Below are 20,106 nucleotides of genomic sequence, written 5' to 3'. Positions count from 1 at the left end.
GCATTCAGACTTTTTATCAACTCTGCAGCCATTTTGATCGCGAAGATTTCGGCTTGGAAAACACTACAGTCGCTGTTCAACCTGTATGAGTATTCGAGGCAAAGCTTTTCGCAGTAGACGCCAGCTCCGGTACCTTCTTCCATCTTGGAACCGTCTGTGTAGAAAGCCAGACCGTCCAAAGGAGGGTTACTACGGATCCAGTCATCTCTACTAGGGATAACGACCTCAATATCTTCAAATCTTTGGACTGGTGATAAATAGTCGCTGAATTTTCCCTGCTGATTTAAGCTAAGGTTTGGTCCTAGCCCCCTTGTCCCGTATGGGATGTTGTGGAACAATGTTTTTTTTTGTGTTGGTCCTAGCACCCGAAAAATGCATGCTTGTCCATAGGTGCTGTCACGCCAATGATTCAATTCATGTAGCCTTAGGGCATTACGTGCTGCTTGGCCTTTGATGCTGAGTCTCATGGGCAAGAGGTTCAACATCGCATTTAGAGCTGCTTGCGGTGTACTTCTAAAAGCTCCAGACACTGAATCTAGGCAAGGATGCCAGCAAAGGTGCATCGGACAGACCGATTTCGCTTTTGTCGTCCCCTAGCAAACACTCTTGAAGCGTTACTCCTCAACAGCGTCAGAAGCAGCTATCCACTTGCCGATCATCAGCATGGATTCCATAAGCAGCACAGCGCTTCACGCCATCCCCACACATATTAGTCGAGGACCCAACCAGAGCAAGCCGTGCGATAGGGAGTGGTGACGCTCGAATGATCAAAAACCTTTAATACTGCCAAGTACTCGACGCTGTTTGCAGAAATTGAGCAGATTACCCTCGGCCAAGTTTAAAACGTTGGATAATAAATTTTATGTGTGGACGCCAGCGGAACGTGGAATTCGGGAACAAGAAGTCCAAGCCCCGAAGAGTGAAATAGGGAGTTCCTCATGGTGGGGTGATATCTCCGGAAGTTTTAAACCTATACCTTTCCTGTCTTCCACTCGCTCCAACCGACATTGAGATCGTAAAGTATGTTATATGCGTCGTGTACCTTTCCTGATGTCATTTGTGAAACTCTCAACTCATCCGCCTTTTCCCCGCGAGGAATATGCAAATATCCGCCACTAAATCTTAGGCCACTCTGTTCACCACATGGCCTGCGGAGGTGAGCACTGAGGGGAATGTCATGGTCGATGGTAGCAGATTTCCGACAACAAACTACCCCAAGATTCTAGGGTTCGACAGCACATCGCATTCCACAGCTATCTGCGCAAGCTGAGATGTAGGAAAAAGGTCCTCAAACCCCTAGCTGCAGCAGATAAAAAAACCTTGTTGACCAAATAAAAAGCGATAGGTCGGTCTGTGATAAGCTATGCGGCGCCAGTTTGGTCTGCGAATATGCAAAGCGATGAAGAAGTATACAAACCTGTTAGAATGCCGCCCTGAGAACTGCAACAGGGTGCCTCCACATGTCTTTAGTGGACCATGAGGACACATGAGGAGACTTTCTTTCAGTTCAGCAACACAATGGCATGCTTTCGTTGCAGTGCCTGCTCGGGTGTTATAGAAAGAGCCATCGTAATCTCCATATGGTGGATAGGACCCCCACCCAGGTATGTCAGGAGGGAGAAAAAAGATCCTGCGTTATAGTACGTTTATATATAACCGGATTTAACAAACCCACTGGGTTTTAAATGTCAATTCCATTGCTTATATGTCAAACAAATCCTCATAAAAAAGGTTAACCCGGCAAAAGCTCTAGTGTGTACGGAGTTTTACAAGAGAGAACACCTAGATCAGCAAGCCTATCAAGTTGGTGGAGTCACAGATGCCATAAACTGCTACAGTGTGTATGCGGTCCTCGCAGCTGAGGAGCGTCAGCTGTCACGAGAAACCTGAGCGTAGTTCAACCAAAACCATCAACTACGTTCAGGATGGCGCAGTCGTCTAATTTCCTATAGGGTACGGATTGATGACACCGTGCAAAACATCTGCCTAGCATGCGACACAGCCTAGCGCAACACACTGCACCTTAACAACTGCCCTGCCAAACCTACGCAACTAACTCCAGTATCTTTGTGGTGACAACCAAAAAGCAGCAAAACGAACTTTCAAACATATCATATAATTTAACAACAACTAAAATGACTGCAGATGACTTACGAAATGAGTATCCGATTTTGTATAACTTTCAAAAGCTATAAAAAAGTTGACGGTGACCAATACGTTTGCGATTTAATCCATTTTAAGAACTTGCCAGGTCGTGTTGAAGTAGTGGTTAGTCGTTGTTTTTATTAATACAACAATTTTTTGCTAGGGGAAACCAATACTTCCTGAAATATGGGACCCAAATGTCCCAATATTCAAGTCCGATCCTTCATACATTTCTCACACGAAAGGGAATTTTACCAATCTGTTTTCTGTTTATTTTGCGCATTTTTCAACAATTCTTCTTGGTTCTAGGAAATCCTTTTTTTCTATTTATCTCTTCAACAAAACGCTTCATAGGCATAAATACATTTCGAACTAACCCTATGTTTTTCTCTCTTTCAGATCTCGTGATTCACCATTTATTGGGCATGTGTTGGCCGGTAGTGAATGGGTCGATCGGACTATATGGTATTCCAGTATATGGTATTGCTTACATGGCGATAGTATATTACCACCAGCGGAAATTATAATCAAATGAAATTAATTCACACACACACACGATTAAGTGAAATATGAATTTATAAAACAGCAATTCCTTGAATAGAAATAATATTTCTTTGGATATTACTATATTTTTTAACTACAACTACAAAAACAAAACGAACAATTCCAATATACATAAGAAGATAATGTTTCTTTCTAACTACAACATAAATTTAATTCTACAAACTACCGAATATTCTAAGTGTAAATTACTGCATTTTTAGTTAAATCTTTTTTCCAGCATTTTTCGCGTCTATTTGTTTTCATTCGATCATGGAAAGAACACAAGTCTGGAACTTGCCTGCTTTCAATAATAACAACCATTCTTTTGAATGTAAATAGTATAAATTTAATTAAAAATTTAAAAAAAAAAAAAAACTTTTTAAGGGTTTAATTATATACGGATTTTTTTATTAAAAATAAATAATTGTTAATTTAATTTTTATTATTTTTTATATATAATTATGTTATGCACATATGCAATTATTTCTAAATTAAGTACTATTAAATTAAATTTAAATTAAATATAAAACATTGTATTTTTTAAAACTTATGTATTAAGTTTAAACACCACTTTTACAATAAAATACGTATCATTATTATTTTGTTAAAAATAAAAATTAAATTAATGCATTATTTTATCTTAACAAATAACCTTAAAATGTACTTGTACGGACGGTTGTGTATGAACGTTTCGAGGCACTGCGACAACATGCCAATAAAATCATATAGACAAATGATATTACAAATCCCACAGAGTTTATGATGAACGATAGACCCAATATTGTTGTCCATGGTCCGGTGACTTCATCGCAACTTAAGTCACTAAAAATGCAATAATTTCAGGGAGACAAGAGGGGGAGAATAAGTAACAAATGGCGCATTAAGATAAACGATGTTTTGACTTACCGATACTCAAATTTATAACTGTTATCGACTATTTCTTGTTCTGTGACATTTTCATCTTCACTGGCCAATGATTCCGTGGCATTAGTTGTGTTCGGGACATTAAATGTGCACACACATGAACCATGTTCGATTAGCATGTGGACACTTTCACATTTTGTATCTGAGGCTGTGATGCGACTATAATGGATGGCAGCAAATATTAAAGCCACACAGCAAAGCAATAAAGATAGCAGGGCAAGAACATATGAATCCATACGCAGAAATATGAAGCAATGTTCTCGGGTTTTATCACGTTTTATCCGATGATAGCGTATTAATATTAAACCAATAATACCGGTTATAAGTAGCTGTAAAGAAAAGAACAATATTTATTTAATTCATTTAAAAATTATTAGAATTTGTTCCTACTTACCACTAAACCACACCAATAGGGATTATCTTGTATCGGGGTATTGGGTGATAGCACAAATATCCATATTGACAAACTTATTAAAAGAATACCAATTATTATTTGTAAGATTAATAGCCAGCGGGCAAGATTTGGCTGGTGGAAACCCATTGGATTGGGATGTTTTATTTCTACTGGATTTGCAGAATCAAAAATAAAGAAAAACCAAAAAAATATTTTAATTAAAATGCCAACCAAAGTATGAATAATTAAATAGCACTTGGACATACCCTCATAGTGTTTATTACTTACGACCAGCATACGACTGTGTCGTAAGCTACTTCGTGTTGGTGTATGTCGTCCAGCGATTTTATTACCTTTAATATTTTGTGGTACTGTTGTGGCCATATAGACAGTCTGAAAAATTAAATAAAAAAACATAAATAAATAAATACAATTTTTTGTGGAGAACTTTTGTGACCACTGGGAACTTTACATGTCAAATTGCAGGTAGTTCGGTCAAAAAATGTAGCTAAGATCCATAAACTACTTAAAATCGGAAGGTAGCGCTATATATGCGCTTTGCCAAAACATTGACATTTTTTGGTGGAGAAGTTTTGTGACCACTGGAAATCTCAAATATAAAACTACCGTTAGTTCGGTTAAAAATGCATCTAAAAACCTAAAAATACCTAAAATCGAGAGGTACCGTTATAAGACGCCTATACCATCAAATGAATCTATGTGGAAAATTTTTGGTGGAGAAGAAGTACCGGGAAGTACCGTTTTATGGGGGCTATATCAAAACATGAACCCACGTTGACAATTTTTGGGGGAATTTCAAATGTCAAATTACAGTAGATTTGGGCAAAAAATGTACCTGAAATCCTCAAAATAACCAAAATCGGGAGGTACCGTTATTGCCAATTTTCGAATTTGACGGAAAAATATACCCGGGTATTGTGTAGCTCTATTATTGCGGACGCTAGATTGATTACAATAGAAGAACATGCCTAAATCGACTCAGAATTTTACCCTGATCAAGAATATATATACTTTGTGGAATCGCACATGATTATTTCGATGAGTTACGAACAAAAAAACTAACTCACTATACCCTGCATACTATGGTGGAGTGTATAATCATGATAAATTAGCGCATATTGCGACATCTCCAGTGTTGAATCACATACACCAACCAACATTACCTCATTGTAAATGTTGGCATTTTTCTAGTTTCATTATCAGGTTTTTATACCCTCAGCATTCCTACGGAAGCTAAATACCTCGGCACTATTCTGGACCATCGCTTGACATGTAAAAGGAATATAGACTACTCTACTCCTGTAAGAACTTCATGGGGACTGAGACCACAAATCATACCCTGGCTGTATGTAACCGTGGGCTGGTTTGGTGGCAAGCTCTCGGGAACAAAGCGTTACTCTCCAGACTATCAAGTGTACAAAGAACCGCGTCATTGCTGATTACCGGATCGATTAAAACCACTCCTCAAGCTGCTTTAAACGTCATTTTGGATTTCCAACCTTTGGATATCCTAAACCAGTTTCAGGCGGCGAGAACTGCTTTTAGACTCCGGGAGTCAGGATTTTGGCGTGGTTCACACTATGGATACTCGAATGTCCTAAAACTAATTGATAGTCGACTTGAGTTAGGTGACAGTGGTTGCGTAAGCGATTATATCAGGAACGCATGGACGGTCTGGCAGTATACACAGACGGGTCCAAGATGGAAGAAGGTACTGGCGCTGGCGTATACTGCGAGAATCCACTAATTAAAAACTCATATAAACTCAACAATAAATGTAGTGTTTTTCAGGCGGAGATTCTTGCTATCAGGAAAGAGCTGAACTGGTGAAAGGGCTTGAAGGTAGTCTTACAGGACCGGTGACGATATATGTCGATAGTCAGGCGGCCCTCAAGTCTTGGACTATAAATTCAAGAGCTATTCTTGATTGCAGGAAAGCTCTGCAGGATATACACGATATCGTAAAGCTATGTTGGGTTCGGGGTCACAGCAACATTATGGGAAACGAGGTAGCAGATGAGCTAGCTCGAGGTGGCTCTAAGTCTATCGACTTATCAGTTGATGAAACCGTCCGGCCACCGATGGACTACTACATGGGAAAACTTCGAGAGGTCTTCAATGAGAGGGCACATCAAAGATGGCTTTTGGAATATGGCTGGATACCCAAGGCGATCTGGCCTGTGGTCTCTCTTCGAAGAACGGCGTCCCTCCTCTCACTTGATAAGTTAGGGATGAAAATCGCAGTGGGACTTATAACAGGTCACTGCAGAGTGAGATCTCTAACCTCAAAATTGGATGACAGTGGCATTGACTACTGCAGACTATGTGAAGATGCGGAGGAGATAGAGACTGTCGAACATCTTGTTTGTAGGTGCCCCTTGTTGCGAACAAAGAGGATACCGAACACTCGGTAGATATGAGATAGACACTCTGACATTCCTGTCTAACACAGACCCCATTGTTCTTAACTTTGCCAAACATCTATCATGGCTTGGCAAGGGACCTTAACTTTTAAATACTAATCAAACGTCTTCTATTTTGCAGTATAATATTATCTATACATCGGCATCAAACTTCTCATCTTTACATCTTCATCATCCTGTATTTCACCATCATCTCATTATCTCTATCCTCACATCTTTTAATTTGCAACTATAACCCACACAGGATGAACACAATGGACCAACGGTCTCCGAGTGAAGCAGTCTCCTATACTATTAGATGGCTGCGCATTCTTAAACCTAACCTACACTCAGAATTTATGCTAACGAGGGTACATAACATACATTGGGAATCGATTCAGCAATGTCCGCCCGTCCGTCTGGCTGGAGCGCACGATAACTCGCGAACGGATGAGACGATTCGGTCCAAAATTTGACTTGCCTAATATTTTGTCCAAACTTAGTTCAAGTTTGAAGATGGGCCCTATCGGTCCACTCCCTCCCTCTTCCACAAATGTTCAAAATTTTTTGCTAAAATGGTGTGCACGATAACTCTTGAATGCAGTAACCGATTTGGTCCATATTTTGAACATCGTAATACGAGACATGGATCCGGTTCAAATATAGACTCCATCGGTCCACTCCTTCGGGTACTTCCCACACAAAATTGCGGAAAATTCTTTTTGCAAATACTTGTATTCGCTGCCCCATTACGACGGTACAAGTTTTTTTCAGGGGCAAGTCCATATTTACCGAGAAAATGGCCTGAGAGCTTTTAAAAGTCCTACGGCACCAAGTACAGTGCCTGGAGCCCACAATAACTTTCGAACGGATCAGCCGATTTGGCCTTCGGAATATGTTATCCAAGTTCAAATAACAACTATATCGGTGCACTCCTTCCATTACTTTCCCCTCAAAAGTGCAAAAAATTCACTAGAATGGTACGCACGATTATCTTCAACGGAGCAGCTGATTTGGTCCAAATTAGGAATTATGACAAAATATAGTCCAAATTTAGTTTAACTTAGAAAATAATTCACATCCGTCTTCTTCTTAGACTACCTCTCCCTCAAAACATTTCAACATTTTTGTGTAAGTGCAGTTTAGGGTTTGTTCAAAGATCCTTTGCTTTAGTTTAACTTCAAAAATAGTCCACATCGGTCTTCTTCTTAGGCTACCTCTCCTTCCTTGTGGTCCCGTTTACAGCTATATTATGTTTTTCGTTGGCAAGTGCATGTTTCCTTACATAATGTCCCAAAAGATCTAAATTATACGGTAACCAAATGAAATGATTGATGGATGCGATATTTATCGAAAATAAATGACTCCTAAAATGAGATCCACTTCTAAAATGGACTATGCCGATCCATTCCTTCAGGTATCTCCTCCGCAAACCTTTTTGAGTTCTAATCCAAATATATAATTTTTTCCTCAAGATCATATGTCCTAAAAGGGCCACAAAATCTGAAAACTCCCTAATACATAATTATGGGGAAAAGGATTTTGGCTACGTAGACGGTATTCGATTTCAATTCACATAAGCTGAGGGTATGGGGGTTATCATGAACGGTAATTCCCCGTGAATTTTTTCACTTTCTCCCTTAAGTTGTAACGGCGGAAAGACAAAACTCACGGGCAAATTTCATTCATGATAACCCCCTATATCTCTGTCGGCAAAGCAGACTGATACTTTTTTTATTTGTTCTTTTGGAATACCGCTAATAGAAGCTAAAGCTGTTTGCCTATTTCGAACCCTGAATGGTATTTTACTATCACTAAAATCAATAGGCTTCTTCATCAGAATACTAATCTCCACCCAAAATTTCTTGACGATCCGATCAAATTTGCGACATTTAGCGTGGCTTTAAGTTTTATATGGACAGACGGAAACACATAGCCAGATCCACTCAGCTCGTCGAGACCGCTGCCTTTAGGCTGACACCATAAAAATGTATATTATGTGGGATCGTATCACCATTACTGGGTGTTAATACCATAAACAGTCTATTAAAGACCTTAAACGCAAAGGATTTCCACTAGTCTGCTATGCCGAAGACGTTATAATATTTCTAAGGGGGAAAAAGGCAAAGAGTGCGTTGCTTAAGTATTAGCGGGGTAATAAGGAATACACCAACAACATAGGTCTTTCGAAACAATTTTGTCTCTTCATATCATAAAAATTCAGACTCAAGCCGATGGGTAGTGGATCGAAATAGACTACCAAAACATATTAACTGTCACAACGAGTATTCAATATATCATATTGTATCAGACCTCATACGCGAAGCAAATGTAGTTACCTTCTGTGAATAATTCGGTAATACCGAACAGAAACATGTGGATCGATGGAACCCTAGCCTAATGGGAAGCTGCGGTTATACACATGGCTTAGTGCTAGGGGGAGAACGGGAATGAGACTTCATATTGAAGAACCAGAAATAAAAATCTCTGCCGGATCATAACACGATTCTTCATGCGGAAGTTCGAACGATCACATAGTAGGTGTGTCTTTTTATACCCTCAGCCTTTAGGCTAAAGAGGGTATTTACACTTTGATACGACCAAAAATGTGCCTCATCGAAATAATGGTTTTAGACCCCAAGTATGTTTGTACGATATCCGTTTCAGACAATTTTGAGTAGATCTAGCAATGTCCGTCCGTCTGTCTGTCTGTCCGTCTGCCTGTCTGGCTGGCTGGTGCGCACGATAACTCTCGAACGGATCAATCGATTCGGTTCAAATTTTGGGTATCGAAATATTTTGTCCAGATTTGATTTAAGTTCGAAGATGGGTTATATCGGTCCACTCCTTCCGGTACCTCCCCCACAAAAGTTCGAAAATGTTCGGAAAATTTGTGCGCACGATAACTCTTGAAGTTAGTAACCGATTTGGTCCATACTTTGTGCATCCTGAAATGTGTACCAGACTTAGATAAGGTTTCAATATGGACTCAATCGGTCCACTCCTTCGGGTACCTCCCACACAAAATTTCGGAAAAGTTCAGTTTAGGGCCATCTCTCGAATCGCTTAAATTTTTGTTTTATCAACTTGTATTCACTGCCCCCCATTCGACGGTACAAGTTTTATTAGGGGCAAGTCCATACTTCCTGAGAAAATAGCATGAAAGTTGCAAAGAACCGCTATGACACCGTGTGAGGTGGTTGGATCGCAAGATAACTCTAGAACGGATCTGCCGATTTGGTCCAACATTTGGCCTTAGTAATATTTTGTGCAAACATAGTTTAAGTTCGAAGATAAGCCATATCGGTCCATTCCTTCAGGTACCTCCCCCACAAAAGTTCAAAAATGTTCGGAAAAATTGTTCGTACGGTAACTCTTGAAGGGAGTGGCCGAATTGGTCCATACTTTACACATCCTAATATATCTACTTGATATAGATCAGGTTCAAATATGGACTATATTTGTCCACTCCATCCGGTACCTCCCACACAAAATTTCGGATAAGTTCACTTTAAGACCTGATATCGAATCACTTTGATTTTTGTTGAAGCAACTTGCATTCGCTGTCTCAATTACGATGGTAAACGTTTTTAAGGGGCAAGTCCATACTTCTTGAGCAAACTGCCTGAAGGGTGTAAAAACCCCGTAGGCACCATATGTAGTGCCTGGAGATTCACTTCCATAATGGTCAATGTCGATCAATTCCTTTTAGTATCTCCACCGCAAAACTTTTGCTCTTTAATCCTATCAACATTTTTGTCGGTTCAAACGTCCAATATTTTTAAAAACCCCTAAATACATACATTTTTTGGGAAATAATTGTTTCAATATACACAGGCTGAGGGTATATCTCTGTCGGCAAAGCCGACTGATACTTTTTTACTTGTTACGTGATAATTTGTAATAATTATTACGAAATGTTACTAACTCTCAGTTTATGTATTTCGAAACGAAAATGTGTGCGCATGAAACACACCCAAACTTTAGTTTTTGAAATATTATTGCCTTTGCTTTTACTTCAAAACAAAAAACAAATTTGAAAAACACACTCAAATTTGGTAGTCTTTCTTGCGCATTCATTTTCTTATCGACATACATACATGAACAGGCTGTAAATGCTGTCTTTTTACACAAAAGTTCAGTAAAAGAAAGCGAAGTGAGAGAATAGTTTTGACAGATGTTTGGAGTTTTTGGAGTTATTTTTTCGTTCATGCATTGGCGCCAATGTTTTTGTTTTGGTTATCAACTGTTATCTTGCCAAAGTTTACTAACCGCCTGTTCATGTACATATGTCGCACGGAAATCTGTACGAAAGGAAAGCAGGCACTCACTTCCGTCTAAAAATGCGTTCATGTATTTCGCAAACTATCGTGCGACTGTCGTTACGTATCCTATGCGAAATACTACTAATTTGAATGTACATTTCTACAACTATGTTCCATAAATGAGAGCCAAATGAGAAATGAAAACAAAATCCACATATACATACAAATATTGGAATATGTGTGATTTGTTTTCTTTTTTGAGAAAATAAAATGTGTCGGTATTTTGAATTATTTTATTTGATTGATTTCTTCAAAATAATGAATGAAACAGCCTTAAAAACGTGTCTAAAAATTTTTTATTTTGTTTCAAGAATGTGTTGCATAAGTTTGTTTTAAGATTTTCGGTGTTATTCGCGAGTTTACGTTCAACTCGGCAGCTACAAGGCAAGTGAGTGATTTTGACATTCTCTTTCTATAAGGGACAGTCCTTTCGAAATACATAAACCATGGCAGAACTACCAGGTAGTGGTATCACACCAGCTGATCGAATATGAAAAGTCAAATCCCTCTATAAAAAAATAATTTTTGTTGTAATTTCCCCAACAACATAAAGAAAGTTTTGACATAACATATTCAAAATTTTACGATGCCACTACCTGGTAGTTCTGCCATGACATAAACCCAAATTTAATGGAAAAGTGTACGTTTACGTGTTATTTAGTATGCCTTGTCGGTCGCATAGATTTTCGTTTTGAAGGTGTTTACATGAACAGAAAATGATTTTTTTTTCCACTTTTTAAGCGCAAAAAACCTTTCGGTCGACATACATGAACAGGCTGTAAATGCTGTCTTTTTACTTTTTTCTCTATTTTCGTATCAAAGAGAAAAATCTCTCTTACTCTCTGGAAAGAAGTTACTGAATAATTATTACTGAAAAAGTAAAAAGACACAACTAGTATCTTAACTGATTTAATGTCATCTCAAGGAGTGACTAACATAGGACCACCCAGTTACACAGAAGGACTCTATCGGACATCACCTTCGATTACCTCTAACACAAAAGTTCAGAACTTTGCTTATGCAATTTATCGGTTATTCGATGATTGTTTTGAAATGTACGTATGTATGGAAAAATATATACACTGGTGTGCGAAATAATAGAGCCACTGAAGTTACAATGCATTAAACGTTTTTAAATTACATCTGAAAAGTGTTTTATGGCGCAATTTGCATTTTTATAGTGGTACATTATCCCATAAATAAAATTCATTTAACATTTTTCCAATTTGGGGGTTTACCTTATATTAGGCAGGGCTGAGCCTGTAAAGAGGTGTGCGAAATAATAGAGCCACTTTAGGTAAATAAGACAATTTCTTAAGGACATTTAAATTTGACCATCCAAATCATAGGGAAAACTTTAGCTTTCCTTCCTAACATTATTTTCCTGAATGAACCTGCTCCAAAAATTAAAATTTTAACTCCCCTTGTAGAGTTAGTGATGCTGAAAACCCATATGGGCCCAGAATCAGAGATAATGTCCCATAAAGACCTCCAATATATCGCAAATACTAATAATAATTGGAATTGTGAAGAAAATGTGCTAAACTACTATCAAAAATACGAAAACATCAAAATCCGGTCGAAAAAAAGTTACAATTTTTATGATTTTAGAACAAAAAAATGGGGGGTCCTGTAAGGAATATTACATTTTGTAGCTCCTCTGTCCCAATAAACCAGTAAATAATGATTGTTATCAACTCTAACAGATCTTATGTGTTATTACAGAACAGCCTAAAACAATTTATGGGTACAGAAATCACGAATTTATGGATACAGAAATCACGAATCTTTGGTATTTTCAAGGTTCATTGTCACACCGAATTGGCTTAAATTTCGTATTTAGTCTTCGTTGTGAGCATAAAACTTTCCCCCAGAATTTTGTTGGTATAGGTCTACGTTTTGATATTGCGCCCCATAGAACAGTACCTCACTATTTGCGCTATTTTCAAAGTTTTGGCTTAATTATTACACAGAAATGGGTTAAATTTCGTATTTGGTCTTCGTTGGGAGCATTAAACATTCCCCCAGAAACTTTTAGCTATAGGTTCACGGTGCACCTTAAGTAACTTTAAATGAAATATCTTACACCTGGTAATGTTTGGTTTACATTCGGCGTCTTTTCGTGATTTCGAAGGCGTTTCGTGATTTCGCGCGGAATCATGCAAAATTTATCATGATTTCGCATACAAAAATGAAATCATCTCATTTCGTGATTTCAGCGAAATCAACATCGAAATCACAGTACACATTATATACAACCCAGTTTTTGCCTAAAAAAGTGCCAAAAGTTGCAACACTTTTCACGTATCACAATAAACAAGGTAGATGGTCAATTGCTGCAACAAAAAAATTTTGTATCAAAATTTGTAAACAATGTGAAAGAAATATAAAATTACTTTGTTACAATGATATTTTTCATTGTGTTATCGTACTTTTTTAATGGTAGTGCTAGAAAAAAAAGAGAATTGTCAAAAATTGCTTCCCCATACAAATTTCTTAAAAAATACGGGGACGAAAAAATGACGGAAATTGCAAAAACTGCAGCAGAAATGTCAAAATCAACGTATCAGCTATCGTATCTAGATACCAATTAACATGCTGCTAGTTTATACTAGGCCAAAATTGTATTGCCAAAAACAGGAGAATAGGGAGTTATTCGGCGCTATTTTTGTTCAAAGAGAAGTGCAAATCATGCTAGATTTCGGAGTACGGGAACACATTTTTAGCACTAAACGGGAAAACTGCTGCAAGTATTCATATTTTGCAAGTTCTGAACACAAATTTTATCTATCAAAGTTTATTATTATTATGTCTCAACGATAAAATCATTTTGTATTTTTTCATTTGTTAGTACTATACACAATTTATACGATATATAGATAATTGTACGATAATTTTCGAAATAAAGTTGCAAAGTTCTATATTGTCGTATATTTTTGATGACTAATTCAATTTATAAAAACTTGTTTTGAAAATTCATGTTCGATCAGCTGCGCATATGCATCTACCTTGATTATTGTGATATGTTCGAAATCAACAAAAAATAAGTGTAAACACCGGGGTGTATTTCAGGATTTCGTGAAATCCAGTGGATTTTGGAGCGCAAGTATAAACTTGGCATAAGTTTTGCGGATTCTGAAACTACAATGTTCATAGATGAGAAAAATCAAAGAAAAAAAAAAAAAAAAAAAATCGACGGAGGGATTTTCAAATAAATCGCTGTCAAAGTTCTCATTTTAGGTTTTTTTTAGGTATTCACGATTTGGCTTGGAAACCGCAAGTCCTATCGTAACGTGACAAAAGAAAATGTTGTAGCAGTGAACATTATCTACAAGATTTACCTTTATGACTGCTTCCTAGGTTTAACCATTTTTGAAATATAGAAGTTCAAATTGGGACAATGCAATGAGTGTATCGCCTACACGCAGAGAAAAAAATATGTTTGATCCAACAATATTCCAAGAGCAAAATATGTATTGTTAACATATTGTTGGATTCCTCATGTAGTATTGTAAATCCAAAAATAGTTTGTGTCAACTGAACAATATTTCTCTCTTTTCTTCGAAAATTTGTTTCTCTTCTCTCGCTATTCGATGCCGTGTTGAAAAAACAATTTTGGTGAGTTGTGGTGTGTTTGTATGACATGCTGCCTTTACCTTTGTTTTTGTGTGTATGTACTTGTGAGACTCTTGTTTTTATTTGTTTCTGTTTTGTTTCATTCTTCTTTCCTTTTCATGTTTGTTATGGTGTTTAATTATTCCTTATGTTGTGGTGGGTTCTTGTGGCTTTTTGTTTGTCTTTGTTGTCAGCCAATGCAGCAAACCATGTATTGTGTTCATCAATGATTGCAATATTATACGCGACATTTATATCCAAGTTATGCGAAAAGTGTATATGAGAAGTATATGTACTCAAATCAAAAATTTTTGGGCTGGTTTTGTCAATACAATACTTTTTGTAAACAAAATTAGATTATGATAGTTCCTAAAATCGGTATTGTTAACGATTTTAACAATATTGCGGAAATTCGAAAGTTGTTTTTGTTTCCTATGTTTGGAACAAAAGATGGTATTTTTGGATTTCGATTACAATGTTTGAACAAAACAAATACATTTTTGGAACCAAAACATATATTTTTGTTCCAACAAAAGCGAAAAATATTTTTTCTCTGCGTGTACTTATAAGACAATGTCTTGCACGGTGCGCCTTAACTAACTTTAAATGAAAACCGCTTACATCTGGGATGTTTTTGCGGAATCTGAAACAGCAATGTTCCTAGATGAGACAAATTAAAAAACAAGAAAAATTGCTAACGGGATTTTTAAATAAATCGCGCTCAAATTTACATTTTTAGGTTTATTTTAGGTTTTCAGGATTTTGCTTGAAAACGGCAAGTCCTATGGAAAAGGGACTAAAGAAAATGTTGTAGAGGATTTTCACTATAACAACATCTTCTTTTGTCAAGTTACGATAGGACTTGCGGTTTCCAAGCAAAATAGTGAACACCTAAAAAATCCCTAGAAATGTGAACTTTGAAAATCTCTGTGTCGATTTTTTGTTTGTCTTTTATTTTTCTCATCTATGAATATTATAGTTTCAGAATCCGCAAAAACTTCCCAGGTGTAAGCACCTTTCACTTAAAGTTAGTTAAGGCGCACCGTGGGTTTACATGTGAATATAGGCCTCATATAACGGTACCTCCCGATTTTCGGTATTTTGTTGGTGTTATTCTAATTATCACATTGAAATGGCTTAAATTTCGTAATTATTCTTCGTTGGGAGCATTAAACTTTTCTCCAGAAATTCTACGTCCACGTTTCATATAGCCCCCATAGAACAGTGCCTCCCGAATTTCGGTATTGTCAAGGATTTAGCCACATTATCACACCGAAACGGCAGAAATTTGGAATTTAGTCTCCGCTAGAGGTATAAAACATTCGTACAGAGAATTGACGGTATAGTTCCACGATTTAATAATAGCGGTAATGCCCTATTTTTTTGAATTTCGTGGGTTCTTTTCACATTTTCAGATCGAAATGTAGACATAAAAGTTTTATTCGGAAAATTGTTAATAGAGGGCAATGATTTGCTGGGACATGAAAAAGAAACTAATTATTCCATTTTGCTTCAATATAACTCGGGTATAGAGAGTTCGGTCCGTTCGAACTTTTTTCATACCCTCAGCATTTATGCTAACAAGGGTGTATATACTTTCATACGGGCAAAATGTGCCTCATCGAAATAATGGGTTTAGACCCCAAGTATGCTTGGACGAAATGTGTTTCAGACAATTTGGAGTTGATTGAGCAATGTCCGTCCGTCTGTCTGTCTGATTGGAGCGCACCATAACTCTCGAACGGTTCAACCGATTCGATCCAAAAATTGGCTTTCGTAATATTTTGTCCAAACTTTGTTTAAGTTCGAAGATGGGTTATATCGGTCCACTCCTTCCGGTACCTCCCCCACAAAAGTTCGGAAAATTAGTGTGCCCGATAACTCTTAAAGGATGTAACCGATTTGGTCCATACTTTCCACATCGTGAAATTTCTACCAGACTTAGATGAGGTTCCAATATGGACTCAATCGGTCCGCTATTTCGGGTACCTCCCACACAACATTTCGGAAAAGTTCAGCTTATGACCTGCTCTCTCGCATTGCTTTGATTTTTCTTGTAACAACTTGTACTCGCTGCCCCTCACTTGACGGTACAAGTTTCATCAGGGGCAAGTCCATACTTTATGAGAAAATAGCCTGAAAGGTGCAAACAAAACCCTATGACACCGTGTGTAGTGGTTGGAACGCAAGATAACTCCCGAATGCATCTGCGATTCGGTCTAAGCCATATCGGTCCTTCAAGTACCTCCCCCAAAAAGTTCAAAAATGTTAAGAAAAATGTGCGCACGATAACTCTTGAAGAGATTCACCGATTTGGTTCATACTGTACACATCCTAATATACCTACAAAGATATACATCAGGTTCGAATATGGACTATATTTGTCCACGCCTTCGGGTACCATCCACACAAAATTTTGGATAAATTCACTTTAAGACCTGCTCTCGAATAGCTTTGATTTTTGTTAAAGCAACTTGCATTCGCTGCCTCAATCACGACAGTAAAAGTTTTTTCAGGGGCAAGTCCATACTTCTTGAGAAAACAGCCCGAAAGTTGTAAAAAAATCCCTATGACACCATATGTAGTGGCTGGGGAGCTCGAACCGAATACTGCTTTCGTCCACACTTTGGATATTATAATATTTCTTCGAATATTAGATGAGTATATAGGTCAACTCGGGTGCCACCGTGGTGCAATGGTATGCACACCCGCCTTGCACACATAAGGTCGTGGGTTCGATTCCCCGGCCAGGCAACATCAAAACACTTTTCAACGGTGGCAAAATACCCCTCAGTAATGTTGGCGACATTTCCTTATTATTTCAGCCATGTAAAAAATCTCTACAAAAGTGGTGTCTTAGACACGCCGTTCGGACTCGGCGATAAACTGTAGGTCCCATATCAATGAGCTAATATGAACCAGGGTGCACTCATTGATATGAGAGAAGTCTCCCTTGTCCCTTATGGGATGTTTGTGAAACAATTATTATTATATTATAAGTCAACTCTGGTACATCCCCCACAAAACTTCGAAAATATTCGCTAGAATGGTACGCGCTATTTCTCATAGACGTAGCAACCGATTTGGTCCAAACTTCGGATCTCTAAATATATCGAAATCGGTTAAGATTTGGATATAATTCCCATCTATATTTTACATATTCACATCGGTGTAGGGTATCATATAGTCGGCCCCGCCCGACTTTGATCCTTTCCTTACTGGTTTTTTTATTAGGAATGTTTTTGTAAAAGTTTACTTGGTTGGACTGCCAATAGTGTAGCTGATACTGACCAGAATTCCATAAATTATGTAAACTGTTCGACATGTTGATGCGCTTGGTGCAGTTCTATTACTTTAGGGCTGCAAACCAAAATTCCTATTAGTTTCGACAGGTCGAAAAGAGTCATGTTTAGCCCGGTTTAGATGAGTCCATAAAATCCAAACGGCATCTAAAACGACAAAACCCGTTTATAGTTTCAATATGCACTTTAAAAATTCCTGCTACAACTTTTTTGCATTTTATGTGTTGCCCAGTATATTCAAACCCAACTTGAATTTATACAAAGTCGTTTGAAGTTCCGGTTTTTAATCAACAAAGTATTTTGAGATTTTTCAAATGCTCGAATAACAATGGAATGCTTCTCCCGAAACATTAATATCGTGATTTAATTCAAACGGCTTTTTGTCTACGGCTCACAGAAACATAACTCAAAGAAATTTGAAGAATTTTAAAATTTAATCATCTCTCCTTCAGTTATAATAATTCAACTCACCTGTGATCGGTGTGATGCACCATCGATATCGTTCAACGGTATCTGATTGTAAATCGTACCATCAGGCATTTTTCTGTTGTGTTGATTATTGTCGTCCACTGGACTGTTGCTGTTGTTGGTGGTTGTGATTTTATTAGCTGGCGTGGGAGTTTTATTTAAATTTTGATATTCGATCGGTTTTGGCGGCAATTCTGGAGCAACGGTTGGTTGTGTACGAAATAATGCACTATTTTCGGGTATGTTTTGATATTTTGGCTGTGGTTTCGATTGTTGTGGTTGTACTACAGGCTGCGGTTGATGAACGTTATTTGACAATAGATTTTGTTTCTGAGATTCGTTAGGATCAACAAATTGATGCTGTGGCGGCGACTGTGTCGCAAAACCGTTTATGCCAAAAAATTTCGATTTGGCTTCGTTAAGTGCAGCTTTCACTGCTGCAATACTGTGAACTGTTTCGTTTAGCTCGAATTGCGAATGTTGACTAAGCGGTCGTTCATTGAGTCTGGCATTGATTGTTGAATTATTTGCTGTTGTTGCTTCGGCTAGAGCGGCAAGGGGCTGTGCTGGCGGTGGAGACGATGATGATGATGGTGACGTTGTTGTTGTCGTTGTTGGTGCTGCTGCTTTTGTTGCAGTCGGTAACATTGGTGATAATGGTGACGTGAATGTATTTCCTATACTGGCTTCTGATGCTGCTATGGGCGAAAAACGAGGTGGAGATGCAGTGGTGGTTGTTGTTATGGCTGGTTTGGTTATTGCTGTTGTATTGGCCATTTTATATGGGATAGAGTATAAATCGGCCGCTATACTGGGTGGTATTTGATTCAAGTTCCGATTACCATTCAACAGTGGTGTGCTGCTGTTGGTATTGTTGTTGTCATTAAACCTAAACGTTATATCGGTAAAGGGTGACGTCGAATGTGCTGCTCCATTTGTTTTAGACGTTGCTGGCGATGACGTTGACGACGACATCGTCACTGGTTCATTTAGTTTTGTTTTAGGTGTGCTCGTTGTATTAACATTATTGGTCATATTCAGATTGTCATACATGCTGATCGGTCTGTCATCGTAGGTCGTTGGATCCATTATTTTTGTGTGTGCTTTTTTTGGGTAGTTTACAATTAACCGGATAGGGGGAAATGTTTTGAATATTCTTTGTCGTTACAATTTACAAAAACTCAATTAAATGTGTGTGCGAGTGTGCGTTGAACCAGTCAGCAGTGGTCCCAATTGTTTTCCACTTTAATGGAATTATTTGACGGTGATGTGATTCATTACTACGGGGTTTATTCATCTGTAAAGAAAAATTAAATATAAACAGATTATTATGTTAGTTTTATCCACTTATTTTTTGTTTTTTTTTTATAGGAGATTAAGGCTAAGTTTTGTTGAGTTTAATAAACATGCATATTAGGGTGTACGGAGGAATAAAAAAAATAATAATATTAAAAATCAAGGAGATGAAATCATCGACCTATCAGAATAAACGTGGATTTTTAGAAAAATATTTTTTTGCGACGACCAAAAGATCGATAAACGTGGATTTTTAAAGAATATTTTTTGCGAGGACTAGCAGACAAACAACACGCAAATTTTTAAAGAATATTTTTTTGCGAGGACTAGCACGCCAACAACACTTGGATTTTTCAATAATAGTTTTTCCGAGGACTACCAGACAAATAATTGTGGATTTTATAGAATATTTTTTTTGGGGACTAGCAGACCAACACCGCATGGATTTTTAAAGGATAGTTTCTGCGAGGACTAGCAGACCAACAACACCTGCATTTTTAAGGAATATGTTTTGCGAGGACTAGCGTCTGGTAGTCAACACATGGATTTTTAAAGAATATTTTTTGCTAGGGCTAGCAGACCAAAAACACGTGGATTTTTAACGAATATTTTTTGCGAGGATTAGCAGACCAACAACACACGGACTTTTAAAGAATATTTTATGCGAGGAC

General features: G+C 37.7%; 2 protein-coding genes across 27 annotated transcripts in view; one reads left to right on the top strand and one right to left on the bottom strand.

Moving 5' to 3' along the window:
- The window catches only part of RhoGAP15B (RhoGAP_ARAP and RA_ARAPs domain-containing protein RhoGAP15B), a 115,373-nt gene extending 112,571 nt beyond the window's left edge, over positions 1-2,802 (top strand). For all 16 annotated transcript variants that reach the window (XM_073975308.1, XM_073975299.1, XM_073975303.1 and 13 more), the window contains one exon: positions 2,545-2,802. In XM_073975308.1, the coding sequence (XP_073831409.1) occupies positions 2,545-2,680 (136 nt within the window). In that variant the 3' untranslated portion in view covers positions 2,681-2,802. The remainder of the gene's footprint in view (positions 1-2,544) is intronic.
- A 322-nt stretch (positions 2,803-3,124) lies between these two features.
- The window catches only part of LOC141398095 (uncharacterized), a 373,354-nt gene continuing 356,372 nt past the window's right edge, over positions 3,125-20,106 (bottom strand). For 7 of the 11 annotated variants that reach the window (XM_073975314.1, XM_073975315.1, XM_073975312.1 and 4 more), the window contains 5 exons: positions 18,143-19,436; positions 4,273-4,399; positions 4,007-4,176; positions 3,595-3,941; positions 3,125-3,510 (listed from right to left, as the gene is read on the bottom strand). In XM_073975314.1, coding sequence (XP_073831415.1) covers positions 3,342-3,510; positions 3,595-3,941; positions 4,007-4,176; positions 4,273-4,399; positions 18,143-19,228 — 1,899 coding nt within the window. In that variant the 5' untranslated portion in view covers positions 19,229-19,436 and the 3' untranslated portion in view covers positions 3,125-3,341. The remainder of the gene's footprint in view (positions 3,511-3,594; positions 3,942-4,006; positions 4,177-4,272; positions 4,400-18,142; positions 19,437-20,106) is intronic. The other 4 variants (XM_073975319.1, XM_073975320.1, XM_073975318.1 and 1 more) reach the window with 3 other exon arrangements.

Source organism: Musca autumnalis, unplaced genomic scaffold (genome assembly GCF_047663935.1).
Source record: "Musca autumnalis isolate F117 unplaced genomic scaffold, ASM4766393v1 scaffold_3, whole genome shotgun sequence".
Taxonomy (NCBI): Eukaryota; Metazoa; Arthropoda; class Insecta; order Diptera; family Muscidae; genus Musca; species Musca autumnalis.
The sequence above is the reverse complement of the archived record's forward strand: the minus strand, read 5'-3'. Positions and strand labels throughout refer to the sequence as shown.